At 33.9% G+C, this 15773-nt stretch overlaps 2 protein-coding genes across 3 annotated transcripts; one reads left to right on the top strand and one right to left on the bottom strand.

The window, feature by feature from the left end:
• Positions 1–2042: 2042 nt before the first annotated feature.
• On the top strand, positions 2043–8050 carry LOC110704551 (ankyrin repeat domain-containing protein 13A-like). The gene is made up of 3 exons (XM_021882351.1): positions 2043–2425; positions 2639–4552; positions 7138–8050. Exons 2-3 carry the CDS (start codon positions 2981–2983, stop codon positions 7525–7527), a joined length of 1962 nt encoding a protein of 653 aa, XP_021738043.1. The 5' UTR covers positions 2043–2425; positions 2639–2980; the 3' UTR covers positions 7528–8050.
• Positions 8051–8450: 400 nt separating this feature from the next.
• Positions 8451–13914, bottom strand: LOC110704552. 2 transcript variants are annotated; one of them, XM_021882353.1, is made up of 8 exons: positions 13549–13682; positions 12300–12702; positions 10854–11212; positions 10501–10750; positions 10009–10174; positions 9819–9921; positions 9479–9607; positions 8451–9177 (listed from the first exon to the last, which is right to left on the bottom strand). In XM_021882353.1, exons 2-8 carry the CDS (start codon positions 12529–12531, stop codon positions 8677–8679), a joined length of 1740 nt encoding a protein of 579 aa, XP_021738045.1. In that variant the 5' UTR covers positions 12532–12702; positions 13549–13682; the 3' UTR covers positions 8451–8676. The 2 variants fall into 2 exon arrangements, with proteins under 2 accessions (XP_021738045.1, XP_021738044.1); XM_021882352.1 differs by lacking the exon at positions 13549–13682 and adding an exon at positions 13759–13914 and having other exon boundaries at positions 8677–9177.
• Positions 13915–15773: the final 1859 nt, after the last annotated feature.

Here is a 15773-nt window from a genome sequence, read left to right as displayed (position 1 = left end):
TTGTGGCTTTATGTGGAGATTTGCGGGCGACGTTTAACAAATCCCAATCGGAGAAAGTATATTAGTAAAATAATTACTCCATCCGTTTTGTAATAATCGCAACACTAGATATTGTACAAATATTTAGGAAAATTGTCAATTGCAGCATTCAAAGTTTGTATTTTGCAAATTGTAGACATTTAAAAAATTGCAAATTGTAGCCCAAAAGTACCAATAAATTATAAATTGTCCCCCAATTCAATTTTTTCCTCGATTTGCGTGCTAAAAAATGTTTCGTAAAACTTTTAGGGGTCATTCTAGCCCATAAAAATCCGAATTGAGCTCAAAATTGGCAAAAGAATAATGTAAGTGCCTCGTTTTGCATATTAGAAAATGAATTGATTTGTGTGCAACTTTTTTTTGCCGTGAAAACGAGGAACTTACTTTAATTTTTTGCCAATTTCGAGCACAATTTATGTCCTTAAGGACTAAAATAGCCTCTAAAACCTTGACGAAAATTTTTTTGGCACTCAAATCGATGAAAAAATTGAATTGAGTGGCAATTTACAATTTATTAATATTTTTGGGCTGCAATTTGCAAAATACAAACTTTAAATGGCAGCAATTGGCAAAATTTTCAAATATTTAGGAAAATTATAGAGTAGGGACCAAAATGAAAATTTTATAATATAAAGTTTAGTTAGTGGGGATGTATTTAATTGTTAGTAAGAAAGAGAAATAATTAAAAGTAGTATAAAATAATTAACTTTACTAACCTCTTCTCTCTTCCTCTCTTCTAGGGTTTTCTAAAGTTTTGGTCGTTTAAGCCAAAAACAGTCTAATTTCTTCGGAAATTAGACTATTTCCAACCCTTTTCCCTTAATTTTCTCTAATTTAGCCATTTAGGTTTCAATAAATCTATAATAGTAGTGTAGATGTTCGTTTGTCTCCCTAAGATTTATTCGAGATTGCAACGGTTGTCAAATTTTCAAATGCGTTCAATTTAATGAAAATCTTCCTTACGACTACAATAAATCGTTAGACCGTTTTTTCAAAAAGGCTGTATATTCCAACTATGTGTGCGAGAGATGTACCAAAGTGCAAGATCTATTCAATGATCATAGCTTTGATAAAAAAAAACCTTTATTTAATTCAATTTTATGTATTTGTTAATTTAGATTACATTTGTAGATGTCGTATGGATTTTTATTAATGAATTGATTTGTTTCAAAAAATATATATAATTAAAAGTAGTATAAATGTGATTGGTATGAAAGAGTAATAATAAAATAGTGGTTGATCCTTACTAAATAAGGAAGTGTTGTAGTTATTGTGAAACGGGTGTAAAAGAAAAGTGTTGTGATTATTATGAAACATATGAAGTATACGAATAATGCAAAAATTGTTACAAATATTATGAAACGGAAATAATGTGAAAAAATAAAATAAAAAAATACTCCTTTCATTTTCTATTAATCGCAACAGTTTGACTTTTGCACTATTCATATGTTTACTTTTACTATACTTTTTAGCAATATATAAAAAACATATGTTGCTATGTAAAATATTTTTGGATTAATTTTTATGTATATTTTCATGATATTAACCTTTTACTCTTCTTAATACTTATTGTGAGTGAGTGAATTATTATAGTAAAAGTAAGATGGGACCATGAAAGATAAAGTTTGTGAGAGACGATATATATTTTATTTAAGTGTGGATCATAGAAGAGAGAACAATGATAAAATAATTTGATTGAGGTTTAAAGTAAGAGAGAGAAATGATAAAATATAGTATAAAGTTATCAAATATAGAAGTGATGCATTTAAAAAAAAACAATGTGATGCAAATAAAAAAAAATACGGGGGAAGTAATATATAATTAAATATACTTTATATTAATGGTCAAAGTTATATATTGTCATGTTTCACAAAAAATAAAATAAAAAGTAATATATTGGCATATTTGCTAGTTAAAGTGTTGCGATTATTATGAAATGAGAAAAGAGTAAGTAAAATCGTAGGGTATAGAAAAGCTTAGAAAAAAACAGATGGAATAAGGGTGGTCCGATGATAGACAGAGTCCAGTAGAGAGGTTCACCGTGCTGTCAGCATTAATGGGTCACCTCTGTAATCTTACCAGTTAACGTGAAAGAGAGAGAAAAATACTCCCAAAAAAAAAAAAAAAAAAAAAAAGTGAACTTTTTTAACAAAAAGAAAAGAAATTAACACCCTTTTAATTTTTATTTTTTTTCTTTCAAAAGAAAAGGGAGAGCGTGGGAGAATATAGATCCAAAAATCTCTAAATTTTAGAGAGAGAAAGTGAGTCAATCACAGTCATTCTACTCATTTTTTTTACCAACTCTCACCAACTGTAGTTGGGTTTTTGAGGATTAATTCTCAATTTTTTTTGGGAATATTTCAGCTTTTTTGGTGATTTTTTCCAGGTACTTAATCCTAATTTTGTTCTTTGTTTTTCTTGGGTTTTAGTTTCTTGGATTAATTAGTTAAAGATTTTAATTATTGTTAATTTTTTTTTAATCTAGTTGCTGCTGAATTAAAGGTGTTGTTTAATTTACTGCTGTTTGTGTTCTGGGGTGTAATAGTTTGTTTAATTTGCAGGTTTTTTTTTTTTTTTTTTTTTTTGTACCCATTTGCAGATTTGAGGTCTGTGATTAATTTTCTGGTGAATCTGGTGAAAGTTAGGTAAATAATTGAGGGAATTGTTGTTATTTTGTCATTCAAGGCTGAATTAGTTGTGGGGTTGTTCAGATTTGGCAGTTGATTGAGTATTTGGTTCAGATTTGACTGTTGGTTGAGATTTCTTGTAAAAGTTTTGAAACCCTGGAATTTATATTTTACCATAGTTGAGGAAAAGTATTGAAAAGCTTCGATCTTTAAGTGTATTAGATTAGATGGCTGCTTGGAAATGGAAGAATCAGCAAATTAGGTATTGATATTACTGTTGGAAAGAGGGTGAGAGAGGTTTAGATTGATAATCAATGGAAGATTTATCCAAATATGCTCATAGCCCAGCTCATCTAACTGTTATGCGCCGAGATTATGCGGGTTTAAAGCGTATAATTTCGTCCCTTCCTAGACTAGCTAAGGCAGGAGAGGTTACTACTGAAGATGAGTCTATTGCTGCTGAGCTTCAGGCTGATGAGCTTTCTGCTACGATTGATCGACGTGATGTTCCTGGCCGGGAGACTCCATTGCATCTTGCGGTGCGTTTGAGGGATCCTACATCGGCAGAAATTTTGATGGCTGCTGGTGCTGACTGGAGTTTGCAGAATGAGAATGGATGGAATGCTCTCCAAGAAGCTGTTTGTACTAGAGAAGAGCAGATTGCAATGATAATTGCAAGGCACTACCAGCCTCTTGCTTGGGCTAAATGGTGCCGTAGGCTTCCTCGAATTGTTGCCTCAGCATCTAGGATTCGTGATTTCTACATGGAAATATCATTCCATTTTGAGAGTTCTGTTATTCCTTTCATTGGCCGGATTGCCCCGTCAGATACTTATCGTATTTGGAAACGTGGGTCTAACCTTCGTGCTGACATGACTCTTGCGGGCTTTGATGGGTTCCGTATACAACGTTCTGACCAGACGTTTTTATTCCTTGGAGATGGCTACTCTTCGGAGGATGGGAAGGTGTCTTTGCCTTCAGGCTCATTAATTGTCCTTGCTCACAAGGAGAAAGAAATCACCAATGCATTGGAAGGAGCTGGTGCTCAACCATCAGAATCTGAAGTTGCCCATGAAGTAACGTTGATGTCTCAAACTAACACATATAGACCAGGCATCGATGTCACACAGGCTGAGCTTGTACCTCAAGTGAACTGGAGGCGACAGGAAAGAAGTGAGATGGTTGGAAATTGGAAGGGTAAAGTGTATGACATGCTTCATGTAATGGTGAGTGTGAAATCTAGAAGAGTTCCTGGTGCTATGACTGATGAAGAGCTTTTTGCCGCTGATCCTGAAGATAAGCTTGCTAATGGGGGTGAGCATGATGATTTTGATGACATACTAACTGTTGAAGAAAGAAAACAGCTAGATTCTGCTCTTATGGGAAATTCCGAGGGTAATGGTGAGGATGATGAGCATGGTGATGCTGACTGTCATGAAAGTGGATTAGGGTCTGCTTTTGAAAATGGTGATTCAAATGGTAACGGTAAAGAGAAGAAAGGTTGGTTTGGCTGGAACAAGAAGAACTCCAAAAGTGCCAATGATGATGCTGAGGATGCAAAGACATTGAAGAAATTCTCAAAGCTTGCTCCTGATGGAGGCAGCCTAAAACATATTGATTCTCTAAAGGATGACGCAAGTGATCCAAAGAAAGGAAAAGATAAGAACAACAAGAAGAAAAAGAAGAAAGGGCCAACCAGTGAGTCTAAGCATGAGAGTGAATACAAGAAGGGTTTGAGACCTGTTCTGTGGTTGACCCCAGATTTTCCTTTGACAACCGAGGAGCTTTTGCCATTGCTAGATATACTAGCGAATAAGGTTAAGGCTGTTAGGAGACTTCGAGAACTTTTAACCACTAAGCTACCATCCGGGACATTCCCTGTCAAGGTACTTTCACTTACCTCTTCTATATCATCTTTCAATGCTTTCCTGTGCTATTTTTGTGTTTTTGTATGTTTACGTTGTATTCCTCATTTATTACTTTTATATTTGAGAGTTTGTGAAATTGTTATTACTCCGTCATTTATTGAGTGGTATCTAACATGTACCTGTCCTCTAATGTCCATTTTATACTTTCAATTTCAAAACTTGATTTTTTTTTTTTTTTCGGACATTGTCTTTCATTGGAAGAAACATATTTCTTTAGTTGCTAATCTATCATTCACGATTACTAGAATCTTATGGTAAAATCTTGCATCAGCTGACAATGTCATGTAGAACGGGCCACTGATGCATGTTCCTGTACATGAAACAGATGGTAATTTATAGTTCTTCACGATTTAGTTAGATTAGTCCACTGTTGCACCATTCTATTGTAAAACAGTTTGCACATTCCACCAAAATGTGGTTAGCAGCATAATTCAGTGGATTGGGGTTTGTGTGGATTAGGTAACATCGGATGTGAATTGAGTAAAGATCTGTAGCTCATCTATCAAGCCTCTATCTCTCTGCCTTTCTGCCCCCATGAAGAGATAATTGACAAAAAGTGAGAACAAATAATTAAAAAAAAAATGGAAATCAGTATGAGGTTGTGGTTCAGTGTGCTGCAGATGGGATTGGTTGGTTATACCGTATCGTGATCTAATTTTAGCTGATGCTCTGGTCCCATTATAAGTTGGAAGCTGATTTTACTATTAAAAGAGTCCATGCAACGTTCAGGTGCTGTAAGCTTCCAGCTGTATGTTGAGCTTAAATGTGAAATTTGAGTAGTGCAAAGTCTTATGATATTTGAGTTGGTTTAATAGTCCAGGGTACCCATTTTGTTATTGAGGTTCTATTTTATTTTGTATGCCACCCTTAATTTATGTAAGTTGAGCTTGTTTGCTGTGAAAACTAGGCTAGGTATGCACTTATTATTGTCTTTAACGTAGGGACTTGCATTCATTTAAGGTCAAAACTTAGTTGTAGTGCCTGACTTATTGAAAATATTGATAAATTTTTTGGCACCTTTTGTGACGTCAAGCTACCTTTTGTCACTTCTCATGCTTCTCAACTTTTATTGATTGTAATGTTTAGACATAAGAACACTGCTGGAAGTACCCTTGTGCCCTGATGAGATATCAATTATAAGATTAGTGACCTATTGAAGGAAAATAAAGTTTTTTGTTTTGAATTTTTTTTTTTTTTTTTTTTTTTTTTTTTTTTTTGGGAAGGGGGGGGGGGAGGGGGTGGCGGGGGGGTTGATAGGAAAAGGTACAAAAGATGTTAACTGGCGGTCCACCTGGTTGCAGGACAACTTACGATCAAAATCAAAACTGTGATTCATGCAAAATCTTATTGACAAGATACAGAACATAATATTTGTCAATGCATCCTATATCAATAGTCGAAAGAATATCCAATTCATCATTTTACTATTATTTTTTGTGCTAGCCAAAGGACAACAGACCTGAATGACCCATCGGCAATCCCTTTTGATTCGATCATTTTAGTCCAACTCTAAAACTTTGGTGTGGGAGGAAGGGTTGGATGGAGGGAATGATATTTGTCATTGTGTGGTTATCCAATTTGAAAGCGGGGAGGCAGGGTATGGAAAAAGAGGGGTGGGGGCATTTTGGAGGTATTTTGGCATTCTTAAGTTAATATGTTGGCTTTGGATATAAAAGCTAGCTAATCTATTGAGTCACATATGCATAAGCTTAGATTCATGATCATAGTGGCATGTCGATCATTCATTCTGGGCCATTTTGGAGGTATTTGGCATTCTGAAGTTAATATGTTGGCTTTGGATTTAAAAGCTAGCTAATCTATTGAGTCATATATGCATAGGCTTAGATTCACGACCATAGTGGCATGTCGATCATCTATTCTAGTTGCTGTATTCTGTTGTCATCAAGTGTATTTGGTGTTGTATTATTGTTGCAAATTTATTTCATGATATTAAAGTTTGTGGAATGAAAAATGGTCAATGATGCCCTGAAATTTCAGCTAATCAATGTGAGGGCGATTGTACTCTCCTTCATGCTCTCACACACCCTGACTTCCCCCTTTTTTGTTGATGAGATTCTCCATTAGTGGGTGGGGCCTTAGTTGGGGTTTATTTGGGGGATATTCTTAAATGCAGCCCCCTATTAATTTTAATTATCTGCAACACTTAAATAAAATGCAGTGCATAATCGCTTAATAGAAAATGTAATACAGTTTTCTGATCCATTATGTCTCTTCGAATGTAGAATATGGTAACTAATGAGCCTTTTTTGCTATTTTTTGATCCATTCTCTCTTTGAATGTAGAATATGGTAACCAATGAGCCTTGTTTGGTCTAAAGTGCTGTGAAATTTTGTCTATTGCTCTTTACGCTGATTTGACCTTTTTAGGCTTATACAAAGACATATACTTGATCTATGGCTTGACCTTTTGGGACTAAAGCTTTGTTGTTGTTGGTTGTTGTTGTTGTTGTATACTTGATCTATCTTCAGTGAAAAATTTCCTCTATCTAGCTGTTCTAAGCTCCTACTTTTTTCTTTATGCAGGTCGCCATCCCAATTGTTCCAACAATTAGAGTAGTTGTCACATTCACAAAATTTGAGGAACTCCAGCCTATAGAAGAGTTCTCAACACCTCTTTCTAGTCCAGCTCATTTTCAAGAAGGCTCAAAATCGAAAGACTCAGAGGGGTCTTCTTGGATCTCATGGATGCGAGGAAGTCGTGGTGGGCAATCAAGTGATGGTGAGAGCCAAAGTCATCGCTATAAAGATGAAAATGACCCTTTTAGTATTCCAGCGGACTACAATTGGGTTGATGCCAATGAGAAGAAACGTCGCATGAAAGCTAGGAAAGCTAAGAGCAAGAAAAACCGTAGACCAACAACAGCACCCAAAAATGGGGATATCGGACAACAATTGAGTGAGGAAGTGGAGTAATCTCTGCAAGGAATGATGTCTGTATCAAGTGAAGAGACTCCCGTTCAAGGTAGAGGTATAAATCTCTCCTTGTGCACACTCAACATTAGACCAAGTGATGGAAGGTTTCATGCTGTTGTGAGAGAGATGGAGGGAGGCTGCGGGGCAATACTTGTTGACCCCAAATCGCGCTTCTTCATGCTGTCGTGTTCTGTTAAGTGATGTGAAATTCGTGAAGTAAAAGCTACCATGTTTCTTGATAGCTTTGTTTTTGTTCTAACCTTTGTTTTTCCTCCCTTAGACCAGTGTTATGTATCTATTTATTATTTCTCACCCACAAGGTATTTGTTTGTTTTGTAAGTTTTCATTCATCAATGTTGAAATGATCGTTGTTTGTACTTACTTTGAGGTGTAGTTTAGGGATCACATCAATGTAGCTTGATGGCGATAGATCCGCTGATATGTTACTTCGTTGAAAAGCTTGCTGACTGATCTTTCTTGGTGCTGAATTCCTTTTGCAAGTATTGTGAGCTTACGTTGCCAATTTTGTTAAATTTGTGGGGTTCATTTTGTAATTTAGTGGTGAGATATAGAATTAAGTTCTAACTTCTTGGATTAGCACTTTGCAACTTTGCTCAATGGAGTGTTACATCATTCGACACTACTTTGTTTAATGGGGCATTACATCATCTCACAAAATCGCCACGTGTATTGAAAAGGAGAGAAATCCGAAATTACTATAAATCTAATGACATAAACTTTGTCTACAACTGGTGTATTGTATGCAAGACGCTTCATAGCTACTCAACTACATTTATATTTATATACTTGCATAATAACTTGTAGTATACAAGACTTATTGCTTGCAAAGCTTCTGTATGTGCAATCTTCTCATCTTCTGCTTCCTTTTCAGTGTAATAGTAAAAGATCTGGTTGCAAGAAAATCAACATAAAATGTATATAGCTTTATTTAGAGTATACTATTGAAAATCATTAGAGAGGCAGAATGATACATCTCCTGTGTGGTACATTTATGGCCCTTAAATATACAACAATCTACTCTATATTTACAAGAAAATATGTCACCACATATTTGTACACAAGAAAGCAAAATTGTGATTGATTGTAATCTGATCTACAATATAATTTATAAATACCGATCCTTTCTCTTCACCAAAATCTGTCCTTGTTAACACTCAGATATCCGGCCATAACTTTCCCTCCCGTGTTCCTCATACCATCAATCAGAAAACACCATGTGGAACCTAAGGCGCCGATGAAGAAATCAGCCTCAGTGGCCATCAAGAAATTGACCAAAGGATATTCCGTGCTTGTCTTTCTTCCAAGGCTCGCCTCATAGGTTGCCATAGTTATGTTGCTGACCTGCCTTTTAACATTGGTGAAGTAGAAGTTCCATCCAGATGAAGTGTAAAGCTTTGTTAGGTCGATGACTTGTTGCATCTCGGTGGATAACCAGATGCTCCTTAAGTCCGGGAATTGTTTTCTTATCCTTTCAGCTAGGCGCATGTACTCCTTGAACTCCACTACCTTCATTTCACAAGCTTTGTCTCCCATTCTTACATGCATGCTTAGGAGTGGTCTTGGAATCCATGGTTTGCGGTTGGACCATACATATTTTTCTATCTCAGGTGCAGGGTGGTCTGTTTCGTCCTGTTATGAAGGAAGCATAGCGAATTTGTGATTAAAAATTAGGATACTCATAGTCATTGCATATGTTCAAGAGTGGCACATTAGGAATTCCGATTAGCTCATTATAAAAAATGACTAAAAATCCAATCTAAAATTCTTGATGAGCACAAAATCTTTGTCTCGGGGTGAACTAATTGAATCTAGAATGCCAAACAATATATCTGAAGAAGCACATAAAGAAAGGCTCACTAAGTAAATGGGTGTTAATTCATTTTTCCTAGATGTAAAGCAAAATGGTTTAAGAGTCATGTTGCATGCTTACCTTCAGCCAGTCCCCATTACTATTTGCGAGGACCATTTCTGCAGCCTCCTTTCCAAATGCAGCATGTCGAGCAACATTCATTAGATGGCATGTGTAGTCAGTCGGAAATCTCATTAGATATCGTACAGCCTGACAAATTTTGAACCACAGTTAGTAACATGTGTTGATTTATCATGTACAAAATCAAGGAAACTGAATCAAGAGATTAGCTTTCTATTTTTCAGTGCATATATTTAACTCATTCATGAGACGAAGCAGGAGGTTGCTGTCCTCAAGTCAGATCCAAAAATTAGCCTATCTAAGACGAAGCAGGAGCATAACAAATTCATGAACTAGTTACCTGTGCTCGCCACCATCTTCTGTCCATTTTCCGATGAAATGCCACAAAACTTCCGTTAATTTCTGTTGTTGGTTGCAAATAACTCCAAGGAGCACCCCAGTTTCTGCAGTAATTCAGTACGCAGACGAATATTTCACATCGTCCTCAGAAAATAATGTACGAGTACTCAGCAAAAGTTGCAAGAAATTACCTAGGAGTCCGTCCTGCCCATATCTCTTTAGAAGTATAGTTCTCTTTTTCTTTTATGATTCCCTTGTCCCATGCTTCCTTATGATTCATGAGTTCAAAAGCACGATCCCGGCATTCTTGGGATGTCTCCGGAAGAAAGTAGCAAGACCAACTTGCATGAGATGATCCTGTGAAATCCATCAAAGGCACAATGATTTAATGTTCTGCTTTCAATCCCAATTTTCCTCGACTTAGAGTGCCAAGAATTTGCTCTATTATTTATCATTTCAGAACTTTAGTTTTCTGTCTCTAAGAAACAAACATCAGCATTCTTATGCATAACTCCTCAAAAAAGTATTAAATCAAACTACTGGAAATACTTGTATGAGTTTCCACAGTTAAAAAATATGCCGGAACCTTAGCATCATAGCAAACAAGACCTAAGATCTCAGTTCAGCCAAACCCCCTTGATTCCGAAAAATGATAATGCACAACCATTTAATGTAACTATTACCTTCGCAGCCCTCATGATCAGCACGGTTGTAGTAATTTGTTACAAGCACCCTCTTCTCAGAAATGGCCAGAGCAAGAATTCCACACATTCCAGCAATTTGTGCACCTATACCAAATCCGGGGAGTCTTTCCCAATCAGCCACAAGAAACTTCACTTGAGGGTCATGACAGTTCAACGGATGCTGATGAAGCCATACATCACGCTGCACTTTCCTTGTTAAGGGATAATTTTCTTCATCAGATCCCGAAATCTACCAATGCAAAAAGGATACAGATATTAGATCATAACCAAAGGTGTAATTGATATATATAGTTGAAGATAATTGTTAACATTGTTTTCATATAGAAACATACCCAGGGAGGATAAGCACCTTGAGATATATCCTGATGCCTAAAATCATTCAACTGCTCATCCTCCGAAACCTTAGCGTATACGTCTAATGATCCCTTCCAAAGGGTCCAAGGGGGGAATGTTGCATTACCAACACGCGTATCTAGCCTCTTGTTCATCAGGGCCTTCGACTTGCAGTTCTCTAAATGAGGGGCATTCAGGACACTTGATTTCGTGTTTGTCCATGGGTCTACTGATTCATTTAGTAAGGTACTCCAAGTTGAATATAGCATAGACACCTTATCGTCGTCACAACATAAATTTGTTCCCCTTGGATTCTCTTCCTTCTCCACTGTTCTTGATTTAGAGTCACTGTCTCCTACTGTATCACATACATAAAGCAAATTAAAACTCATACATAAGGAATTGGTGTGGTATATTCATATCATAACATATGAACAGTAAGAATTAACATTATTATTGAAACTCGAACTCATCATAACATATGAACAGAAAAATGAGCCCAACAAAAGAAAAAGTCAGTTACTTTAAGTTACCAAGAAACACTACAAATTTGCCTAATTAAAATCTGGATTACTGATCTTGCAATCAATCACGTTGCATTTATACTATCCAAAAAAGGAAAGTTTCAAGGTCTTTACTCTGTTACTTCCTCATTAGGCCACAATGCCATATTTCTATTTTAAGCCGTCCCAAAATAATAGGTCACTTTCAATAATCGGTAACTTAGGATAATGAAATTCATAGAAAGACAACATTGAATATTTGTATGGCGGAGATGTATAAAACTATGGAATTTTGACTCAATCCCTTAAATGTGTACACCGGTACACAACTTGTTACAAATTACAATATTTAGGCACAGAATTACATTGTGATATGTGTATCATACTAATATCAACCTAAAACAAAATTCGTGAGTACAACTACAAAACTTCAAATAATTGAACATTTACAATTCATAACATACATTTTCTTCTACAAAACTACTTGTAATTTCTTCCTATGAAGTACATTAATCCCCTCTCAAATGTCTAAGGTAATGCACCTCTAACAAGCAAATTATTTCATTGCCATAAAATATACTCCCATCCTCCCACAATCAAGTTATCTACTTTTTTGCACGGAAATTAAGAGGGTGTGAAAAAATGTACTCATACCTTAGAATTAATAGAAGACAACCCTACTTCGGCGTAAAAGATGTTCATTTACGGAAAATGTTAAACGTAGCCCTTACGGGTACATCCCAAAACCATACATATAACAAAAGAAAACAGAGAAACTCTGATTTTTTTTACACCTTATGCAAATGCTAGTCATTTTATCACTACACACATTGATCACCAACCACTCAACATATCATCACTAGCCATTCAACAAAACAAACCCAAATTTCGTCACCAAATTCAAATGTAACAATCATTAACAAATCGAATAACTCGACTTACAAGTAATCTGTGGATTAGAACTCCAGGGTAAGATAGCAGCTGAAATCTGATGAAACTGAATGCCATCGAATTCGAAACGGCCGAAAGAAGTAAGACCAGCAAGGAATAGAGAAGTAAGACAAACTCCACAAAGAAATCCAACTACACAAATTTGACATGGAAATGAACTACTCATTGATAATGCTTTTTGTGACAAAACCCTTTCAAGACCCTTATGATCTTCTGCTTCCATCGAAGTTTTTTTATTTTTTTTTTTTTTTTTTTTTTTCAGTGTTAATTTTGATATATTAGACCAAAATAATTGGGATTATATCAAATCTTTTTTAAAGAAAGTGTCACACCCATCAAATAGCAACCAACTTTTTCAACCACTTTATCACATGAAACAGCTTCTCATCCTTTTCTGTGAACAATATAGTACCAAAAATAAATGTTAGCTAGAAATGAAGCAAATAATTAAATTGCACGGAGTATCTCAAATATTAACCAGAAAAAAAAAAAAAGAGAGAGAGAGAGAGAGAGAGAGAGAAATATTATGTGATCAAAATGACGATGATATATATATATTTTTTATATTTTATTTTACTATATGATATTGAAGTAAAATTGAGAAATTAAGACTTGGAGCGTCAAAATTTAAGGTGGGTGTATCAACCTCGTTACATGCAGCATAAAAAAGGGGGGTGGTTTATAATTATGGTAATGTATTTTTACGTATGTTGCTAAATATGGATTAAACATTAAAAAAAAAATTATGATTTTGTGAAGAAATTATATATTTTAAAAAATAAAATAAAGATGAAAAAGAGTAAAGTTTTATACTCCGTATCATACATTAAAAATGAATACTTTGTTAGGAGCTGGAAATTAATCAGGAAGTGCATGAACTTGAAAACTCTGAAATAAAGGAAAGGATAAACATAAATCCCAAAATTATTCAAGAATTAAAAGAATAAATAAATGTGATAATTCTCAAATGAAAATTCAGTGAAATATCAAAATTAAATACTTTCTTAATTGGGTAAATTCAATAGGGAAAAATAAATAAATAAATAAAATAACAGAGGAGAAAGATTAAAATGGCCATGATCATGCATAAAAAATGATAAGAATTTCCAATTCTCATGTAAAATTCAAGAATAAGAGTAAAAATGAAAACTAAAACTACCCAATTTCCATAACTTCATAAAATTTTGAAATCAAATTAAGAAAATTAAATCAACAAGAAAAGATATTCAGATAAAATTACCAGGAAAATCTTTGTGAAAGAGAAACAGATAATTTAGTTTACTGTTGAACTGAACATTTGTGAGAGAAAAAAAAAGAAGAGAAAAGTAAAAGAATAGTGAAGAAGAAGCAGAGAAACACTTGTATAAACAAACAAAATTGAAGAAAAAAACAAAATGAAAAAATGAAATGGAAAATGAATACGAACAAAGAAGGAAAGAATCAGACTTACATAGCATGCAAATAATGTTAGAATGAAGCTAACAAACTAAAGAAAAATGCAGTAATGTATAGTTATGAGAAAAATGTCTGGTATTTTTTTGTTGGGAATTTGGTTGTAGTATACTAGTATATACGTTGGTCTAAGGATGATATTTGTTGTGGCCTTGTGGGGGGGGGGGGGGTAGGACCGTAGGAGGTTATGTATGTGTATATTATTCCAAAAAGCTTACAAATATTATAAAGCCTTTCTTAGGAAGATAATGTACATTTCAATGACCTTTTCTTCATCTCTTTTGAACATTCTTCAATATTTTATGTGGTTATTAAAAAAAATGTGGTTATTGATGATGATTACTTTAATTTAATCAAATCTCGTTTGCATTATTTGTCATTTTATTTTTCTTTGTAAATGAAAGAAAAAATACGTACTCTGTATGTATAGTAGTGAACGAAACTAATGGTTATGTGCAAGTATAATCGGAGTGAAGATTTTGGATCAATATAGGTTTTTTTTATTTTTTTTTTACAAAATATATAAGTTTGTTTATGGGGTTTTAAAATAATGTACGGAGTAAAACTTTATATAGATGTATAATTTATTTATTTATTTATTTATTTTTGGTGCATATAGATGTATAATATTATAAATGGGTCAAAATAGGTGATCTTTAGGTTGTTCAATGTAGGCTTTCTTTTAAGTAATTTCGGGTTGAGTTTCAAATTGAATTAGGTGTTAAACCTGAATGTTGTTTATATTTAAACATAAGAATTACATTTAACAATAGATAATTATTTTGAATAATAATTTAGAAATGGTTAGAAGTACATAACTTGTAGGAAACCTAAGCTATATCAAAACCCATAAGTTATTATTAATTATATTTGTTAGTAGCTAAGGAAATTAATAATGAAGTTTATTCAAAGGGTTTAATGATTATGACTTTTCATTGTTTAGAGAAATTTCTTTCTGGTTGAGTAAAGTACTAAAAGCAATGAGTGCATGATGAGATAAAGGACGTATACGAGAAATGTTGCAAAGGAAGTAGATTCTATCAACTACAAGTCTACAACTAAGAATATATTCTTATAGTGGAGAAGAGGGGACCCCCCTAAATAGTTCTTTGCCAAAAACACTTACATTGATAATAATTTGATAAATAGTGTAAGCTGGCAATTGTTCATTGCTCTAACTATAATTTTCGATAATGCCAGTCTAAAATGTCATTTTTATCATCAATAATTCACTTCTTGCTAAGCATAAAATGGATTGATTGTCTATTTCAGTCCACATGAAACAATTCATTGTATGGTGATAGTCTATAACTTTCTTCTTTGTTGTTAGTTGACAGAGTTATGTGTATGTACAAGTTGTCCTGAAAAGGATTTTGTCGCGTGTTTTTAAATAATAGTCCACATCTCTATTAAATTAATTTATAATGTTAAATCACGTAAAAACAATTCTAAGGTTTTAGGGGAAAATAAAAAAAAGCTATTGTATATAGAATCAAAAGTGATCAATCAAGAATTAAACAATAGGTTAATCAGTCATTCTCCATTTTTTATTGTATAGTAGTTCACGAAATCTTAATGATTATTTTTTTAATTTTTTGTTTGTTTTTGTGTGTAAAGGGAGTCACAAAGGGCAATAATATAGCCGAAATTTGTTCTCATATATTGAGTAACACTCCTAACACTTTAACCAATTAGTCTAATTACCTTTATGATGTCGTTGCCTAACATTTATAGTAAAAAATGTATTAGTTATGGTATTAATAAGTTTTGAGGGATCAAATATCATACTCAATATTGCTAGACATAATCCACACCACATAATAACTAGTGTGAAGGTTCCACTAATTGTATCTTTATGAGTAAGACTGTAAGAGACTAATTTTGATATATGAATATGTAAGTTATTGAAGATGGAATGAAAACCCTCTGGTTTTACGTTCAATCTTAGAGAAAATTTTTTTTTTTTTTTTTTTTTTTTTGAATAGTAGAGAAATTAATTTAAACCTTCTTGTT

This window comes from Chenopodium quinoa, unplaced genomic scaffold, assembly GCF_001683475.1.
Source record: "Chenopodium quinoa cultivar QQ74 unplaced genomic scaffold, ASM168347v1, whole genome shotgun sequence".
NCBI classification, from domain to species: Eukaryota; Viridiplantae; Streptophyta; class Magnoliopsida; order Caryophyllales; family Amaranthaceae; genus Chenopodium; species Chenopodium quinoa.
Note: the sequence above shows the minus strand (reverse complement) of the source record. Positions and strands in the feature narration are given on the sequence as shown.

What these genes read in the sequence shown, in the direction of transcription:
- LOC110704552 (XM_021882352.1), bottom strand. Translation starts at nt 12,531, where the DNA reads ATGGAAGCAGAAGATCATAAGGGTCTTGAAAGGGTTTTGTCACAAAAA. An exon ending in TGATCATGAGGGCTGCGAAG is followed by an intron (nt 10,175 to 10,500) that starts GTAATAGTTACA and finishes TGGATTTCACAG; the next exon opens with GATCATCTCATGCAAGTTGG. An exon ending in TGGGCAGGACGGACTCCTAG is followed by an intron (nt 9,922 to 10,008) that starts GTAATTTCTTGC and finishes GAATTACTGCAG; the next exon opens with AAACTGGGGTGCTCCTTGGA.
- LOC110704551 (XM_021882351.1), top strand. Translation starts at nt 2,981, where the DNA reads ATGGAAGATTTATCCAAATATGCTCATAGCCCAGCTCATCTAACTGTT. An exon ending in CCGGGACATTCCCTGTCAAG is followed by an intron (nt 4,553 to 7,137) that starts GTACTTTCACTT and finishes TTCTTTATGCAG; the next exon opens with GTCGCCATCCCAATTGTTCC.